We start from the raw sequence: 7,267 nt of genomic DNA, 5'->3' as shown, positions 1-7,267 counted from the left end.
AGATGGTTCTGCAGAGCAGCACCAGCAAGGGGAGGGCACAACCCCCAGCACTCCACACAGGGAATGGTCATTTGGAATCCTGCAGGTGATGCTTTAAGATTTTTAGTTTCTCTATTTTCATGCATCTGTATTCTTGTACTTCTCTAGTACAGCACTAAAGACTACCATTCATTCTCTCATCTTTAGGCAAAACAATTCCTCTCTGAGCCTGAATCCAAAGACACCTCAGAGCCCCAAAATATGGAAACAACAGCAAGTTGTGGGGAGAACAAGTTTGGGGTGATTGACATCATCACCTGTAAAGATCATTAGAGAATTAAAACCCAATATGTTAATAAAGCAGAACTTATAAAAGGTGAAGATCTCGTGACTCGGTGTCGCCTCAAGAGGAGGCTTTGTCTGCCCTAATGTACCAGGGCCTGTTAGGCCTGGATTAAAATTGTCTATTCTCATTCTCTTAAGTTTGTCTGGCCTTTCTTTCAGATCAGCCTGATTAATAAGGCATCACAGATCCCTAGGATGATCCCACAGCTCATGCACCACCTTGGAAAGGGCCAAACTCACCTTGGTCACCAGATCTGAGTGCCTTATGATGGCCCTGACGAAGAACCTGTAGTCTGTCACCTCTGTGCCCACCTCCACCTTGGCTGCCCCCAGGTAGAGATGCATTTTGTGGTTGGCACAGGGGATGGCAGTCAGGTCGAAGTTCCTCATTCGGTTCAGCTCCARTTGGAATGCCAGAGCTGGCTCCAGGTGCCTGTAGATCCGATCCTCCTCGAACTGCAGGGGCCAGAAATGCAAAAAAGGGTGAGAAAAAGTGGAATTGGAAGGTGAAATACTAAGGGTGAGAACTTTACAACATCCCTTATGAAATTTCATATTTAATTCAAACCTGAGAAATTCAAACCAATCCAAYCCAGACTTCTCACACAGTCACAGAGAGCTGTGCTAAAATTGCTGCAGGACAAACTGCAGGACAGCAAGTTTTCAAATAAACCCCCCTCAAAAAAACCTCTTTTCCACAAAAAACAGAAGGTTTGGCCTGATTTGAGCAGTGAGTCACTGCACTGCTCCAAGGAACAGCTGTATGGGAGGAGGATAAAGCCAAAATATCAGGAACATCCAACTCACCTTATCCCGGGCACGGAACGTGAAGAATTTGGGGAATTCTCTCTGTTTGAAAATAAAAACAAGTGTTAGTCCTCTCAAAGCAGGCACTGATGTCCCCAGAGATCTCTYAGGACACTCCTGGGGCAGCACCACAGCACAGGAGGTGACACAAGTCACTCCCAGCTGCTTTTTCAACATCACAAAGTGGTGGAAAATCAAGACATCCTCAAAGAGACAGCAGAGGTAGCTTAAACCTGCCCTGACTAATGCAACAGAGGCTGCTTGATTGGCTTTAGATTATTATTGTCAGTTATTAACAGACAACTTGGAAGTGCCCAGAGAGTAGTGGGAAGCTTTTTCTAGTTCTGTTAGGATTAAGATTGCTGTGGAAATGATTGGAGTGATGTGGACACTGTTATGGATGCAGATGCACACRGAACAATCATCTCATTCTACATTCTCTCTTCACACCATCACTGCTAGAAATACTCCCTTCCCAAGGAAAACTGGGACTTGTAACCAAATAACTTTATTCTCCTGTATTGAACAGCAATAACATTACAAAAATCCTCCAAATACCACTCAGTTTCTCTGGTTTTCTGTTGTACAGACAAAACCCTGGCAGGCCCTTGAGAGTTTTGTGACTTTCAAGCAGAGTCACAAAATTCAGCAAAGCAGCTCTTTGTACCAGGACCCATCAGAACTTGATATGCTGTGGCTTTTTTATCTTCTTTTTTTCTTTTTTAACATATTTGCTTAGAAGTAGAAAGCCTGGCCAGCATCCTTCTCCCTGTCCCTCCAGTTCCATCCAGCCAAACCAACCCACTCCCCTGGAATCCCACTCTCAGTGCTCTGCACCAACACGAGTGCTGAAGGTGACCTGAAGGGACACACACAACCTGCCACAAATGCCTTGCCAAGCAAAAAAATAAAGAATCTGACCTGGAGTCACTGAATTTCTGGCTCACATTCCACCATTGGTGAAAGATGGATAATCCCAGCTGGAGGCAGCGTGATAAGAGTGACACAGTACCAGCCACCATGGAGCAGAACAGCTTTTATGGCTAGGAGTACAATTCTAAATACTCATTTTCCTTCCCTCTGAGGTAAAACAGCCCCCAAAGCTCACCTGATGGCTCTCAGATGAGCAAAACAACTTTTGTTTGCCTGGAGTACCTTCCAAAATAACCACTGGTACAAGAAACGCTGCCTGGAAATGGAGGCTCCCCCAAAACACTCATGGTCTGTGAGCATCATCTGAAAAATAACCTCTTCCATGTCCCCTCACTTCCCCCATCCCTCCTGCCTGTCCTCAGCACGCTGCCAAGCTTCTCCCACCATCTCCATCACCAGAATCATCACTTCCAAGGCATCTCACTGGTGTGGTGGGCAAACATCATAATTAAATGTGCACACACACACAAAAAACCTCACTGCTCTGGCACCAAAAATCCAAAAGAGTGCTCCATTTCCTGGGCAGAAGAATTATACCCCTGCTGTGTTCTAATCAACCAACCATCATCAAGACAATCAGAATAATTTGCCTAAATTAGCCAATCAAGACACCCTGCAAACTGCAGAATGTGAAAAGCTACACCAGAAATCATCATAGTTGATTATTATACTAATAATCACGTTAAAAACCTAATGAGATGAGGAAATTGGAAGCTTGCTGGAGCAACTCTCTATTACCTCAACATGCTGGGAACTAATTATATAGACTGTAATTAAAACAAAAACAAACTCAAGCCCGGGCCCTGGCTAAGTTAATGGTTGGTCCAGTAATGAAGGGGTTGGGATTGGGGATGGGAACAAAGGCTGAGAGAGCAGCCTCAACCCCAAAAACCCTGAACACACATCCCACACCACACAGGGACACCTTGGGGATGTTCCTTCTGTTCTGGGCTCCTTTCTGACCTCTCACACATCCTACAGCACTTACCCAGAAATTCGGATTTTTCGTTCCCCCAACACCCATTCCTCTCTTTAAAACTTCCTATTTTAAATCTAAAGCCTGGATTCTTTTGCTGAAGGTCCCAAAAATCTCTCTACAGAACCCAAMTTCCTGAGCCATTGACTGACACATCTGTACCTGTCCTGTGAGCAACAATTCCTGCCTGGTGACTCCCACATGGCTTCAAACACTATTTTTGTTGATTTTTAAACCAGTTTTCCCTTCATAAAGCATCCTAAACCCACTGTGTTGAGCACAGGATAAATTTCTTGCCTTTTTAAGGTTCCTAATAACTTCCAGAGGTGAAAATAGATACTCAAGAGATAAAAATCTGGTTTATGCCTTACATTGCCACCTAAAGCAGCCCTCACTGATGCCCAAGCCCTGGGGAAAGCAGTAATTCTCAGCAGTAAGAGCATCAAACATTGTCCACATCACATAAACTCTACAAAATCCAGCAAGTGCCCTCAGTGRCTGCTCTAAGTTACTTTAAAATCARTAAGGAGCCGAAAGAAATCACCACACTACACAAGAAATACAAAGATTTCACTGATAATTGTGTTTTAGAACAGCAGACCACACTGAGAACACACAGAAATTTTTATCAGCGTGGCTTCCTGAGCTCAGCCAGGTAAAGAGGGAGACTCAGAATCTCAATGGCCCCTCTGAATGCAGGGCCCAGCCTGGGTTTTGCAGTCAGATGTGAAAATAAAAATATTTGCATTTCACTTTGATATTATGGGCATTAATAGCTGAGTGAGACCCAAATGAGAAGCTCAGAGCTCCCTGGGTGTCCCTGGCCTCACGTCAGGAATGTCACATGTTCCAGGCCATTTTTACTTACATGGAATCTCTGATCCACCTCATAGTTGACCTGTTTCCTGAAGTCCTTACAAACGAAGCATACAAACAGAGGAAGAGAAAAAAAAAAAGCAGAAGACAGCTAGCAATTAGGATTAAAATCAAAAATGAATTAATTCAAGAATACAAGAGGCGTCAAGATTGTTTACAATTGTAAATTAATTTTCTTAAGCGAATTCAGGAAAACCCTCTCAGGTTTTAGAGGAYAAAAACAGCAAAGAGAGAACTAAAWACAGTCAATACAGCATTTAATTTGGGGSAAAACCATGTCAGATGGCAATGGTATTATGAGCTAGAAAACCAAGAGTTCTGAGCATCAGGAGAGATATTGAAATACCTTTTGTGCTACAAGGAACGTCAGCCTCCGAATGCCGTGTTCAATCAGAACTGATTTCTGTAAAAACAAGGATGGAAACAGGTGACTGGACTGGCAGAAACACAACAGACTGAAAACATGCTCAGATATGAAGTTTCTGTGAATTGGAAAAGTTTTTTTGGTTTTTTTTTCAACCAGATCAGAGAACATCCACTCTGGTTGCTTCCTCCTCCAATTCCCCCAAAGCCCCTCTCTCAGAGGAGAGCTGCCATCAGTATTCACCACACCACAGATCCCTTCAAGTGTTAAAATCTCGTAATTCTCCTCTTTTTAAAAACTTTTTCCCTTCCTCCTCCCTTTTCCAATTTAAAAGCAAAAAAAAAAAAAAAAAAAAAAAAAAAAAGAAGGGAAGGAGAGAAAGATTAGAGAGAGCATCAATAAAAAAAAAAAAAAAAAAAAAAAAACCACAAAAAGAAACAACTCAGCTGAAGCAGGAACGAAGCAGCCCCTCTCACAGGCACAGGCTGTGATGCTTCACTAAGGTTAAGCCCTTTGAAAATGAGCAGCAGTGACTATATTCATGGCAAAGAGGAAGAAAATAACTTTAATAACGCCGCGATTTAAAAAGCAAAAATTGTTATTGCTTTTAAAATTCCACAAGTGGCAGACAATAACAGCAGAGCAACAGGATTCTGATTACATGGTAATAATGTGGGTCTCCCAGCAAGGCCACAGCTATTACAGAGCGATTAGCCATCAGCACCTGGAGAAACTCCATTTCCACTGACTGCCTCAATCTCCTCCACAAGTCATTTACAAGTATATGATCCTAATTTCTATTAAAAAAACCACACACAACATGCTGGGACTAGAAGATTATTTGGACAATTTGGATCAACCTATTTGATGGTTTAATGTGGTTTGGGATTTTTTTTTTTTTTTAATATTTTATTTCTTTCCTTTTATCCCCTCCCATAAAACGCCTGGAGCACGATCAAGCAGATGAAAAGCAGAACTAGTTTTAATTCTTCAGATTTSATTATTTTCTTTGCTTAAAGACACAGGAAGGTGCTGAATCCAGCCCCACTTTACAACCCCTCATATCTGCAGAATCCATTCCCAATTCCTGCACTGGGAAGTTGGAAATGCTCACTCAGTGATGCCATAACCAGTGCAGATCCCAAAAATCCCAGTTCCTGCTGGGAAATCAGCTCCACAGGCTGGTGGAGCTCTTCTCACCAAGCAGGGGGACACAAGGAGGCTGCTCCCAAGGCAGGCTGTCTCACAACTGAGCCAGGACTAACATTTGGGATTTTAAAGTGTGCCCCACACTGAGGAAGGAGAATACAACATGCCAGAAAGGAGCAACAGAATATGCCAGAGAGAGGGAACAGAATATGCCAGAAAGGTGCGACAGAACATGGCAGAAAGAAGGAACAGAACATGACAGAAAGGAGCAACAGAACAATCCAGAAAGGAGCAACAGAACATGCCAGAAAGGAGCAACAGAACATGTCAGAAAAGAACAACAGAACATGCCAGAAAAGAACAGAACATGCCAGAAAGAAGGAACAGAATATGCCAGAAAGGAGCAACAGAACATGCCAGAAAAAGCAGTAGAACATGAACATGACAGAAAGGAACAACAGAATATGCCAGAAAGAAGGAACAGAACATGGCAGAAGGGAGGAACAGAACAATCCAGAAAGAAGGAACAGAACATGCCAGAAAAGAACAACAGAACATGGCAGAAAGGGGCAATAGAACATGCCAGAAAAAAAAAAAAGCAACAGAACATGCCAGAAAGGGGGAACAGAACATGCCAGAAAAGAACAGAACATGTCAGAAAGGGGCAACAGCACATGAACATGACAGAAAGAAGGAACAGAACATATCAGAAGGGAGCAACAGAACATGGCAGAAAGAAGGAACAGAACAATCCAGAAAGAAGGAACAGAACAATCCAGAAAGAAGGAACAGAACATGTCAGAAAGGAGCAACAGAACAATCCAGAAAGGAGCAACAGAACATGGCAGAAAGGTACAACAGATCACGTCAGAAAGAAGAAACAGAACAATCCAGAAAGAAGGAAAAGAACAATCCAGAAAAAAAAGGAACAGAACATGCCAGAAAGGTGCAATGGAAAAATCCGGAAAGGTGCAACAGAACATGCCAGAAAAGAGGAACAGAATATGCCACAAGGGAGGAACAGAGCATGCCAGAAAAGAGCAACAGAACATGACAGAAAGGTACAACAGATCATGTCAGAAAGAAGAAACAGAACATGACAGAAAGAAGGATCAGAACATGCCAGAAAGGTGCAATGGAAAAATCCAGAATGGAACAACAGAACATGGCAGAAAGGAACAACAGAACATGGCAGAAAGGAGTGACAGAACATGCCAGAAAAAAGCAATAGAACATGAACATGACAGAAAGGAGGAACAGAACATATCAGAAGGAGGAACAGAACAATCCAGAAGGGGGCAACAGAATATGCCAGAAAGAAGAAACAGAACATGTCAGAAAGCAGGAACAGAATAATCCAGAAAGAAGGAACAGAACATGGCAGAAAGGGACAACAGAAAATGACAAAAAAGAACAGAACATGCCAGAAGGGAACAACAGAACATGCTAGAAAGGTGCAACACAACATGCCAGAAAAAAAAGCAACAGAACATGCCAGAAAGGAGAGACAGAACATGGAAGAAAAAGGAACAGAACATGCCAGAAAGAAGGAACAGAATATGCCAGAAAGGGGCAACAGAATATGCCAGAAAAAAAGCAACAGAACGTGTCAGAAAGGAACAACAGAACATGGCAGAAAGAAGGAACAGAACATGTCAGAAAGAAGGAACAGAAAAATCCAGAAAGAAGGAACAGAATGTGCCAGAAAGGTGTGACAGAACATGCCAGAAAAAAAGCAATAGAACATGAACATGACAGAAAGGAGGAACAGAACATATCAGAAGGGAGCAACAGAACAATCCAGAAAGGTGCAACAGAACAATCCAGAAGGGGGCAAC

General features: G+C 42.7%; 1 protein-coding gene across 1 annotated transcript in view; it reads right to left on the bottom strand.

The window, feature by feature from the left end:
• Positions 1-7,267, bottom strand: part of ACACA (acetyl-CoA carboxylase alpha) — a 114,098-nt gene that overhangs the window by 54,205 nt on the left and 52,626 nt on the right. Inside the window, exons 34-37 of the mRNA XM_057383265.1 lie at positions 4,263-4,319; positions 3,909-3,953; positions 1,132-1,173; positions 565-780 (exon numbers count right to left, since the gene is read on the bottom strand). Of these exons, the coding sequence (XP_057239248.1) occupies positions 565-780; positions 1,132-1,173; positions 3,909-3,953; positions 4,263-4,319 (360 nt within the window). The remainder of the gene's footprint in view (positions 1-564; positions 781-1,131; positions 1,174-3,908; positions 3,954-4,262; positions 4,320-7,267) is intronic.

This window comes from Malurus melanocephalus, unplaced genomic scaffold (assembly GCF_030028575.1).
Source record: "Malurus melanocephalus ecotype Western Australia unplaced genomic scaffold, MMel_1.1 scaffold_617, whole genome shotgun sequence".
NCBI classification, from domain to species: domain Eukaryota; kingdom Metazoa; phylum Chordata; class Aves; order Passeriformes; family Maluridae; genus Malurus; species Malurus melanocephalus.
This window is presented reverse-complemented; position numbering and strand designations above follow the sequence as displayed.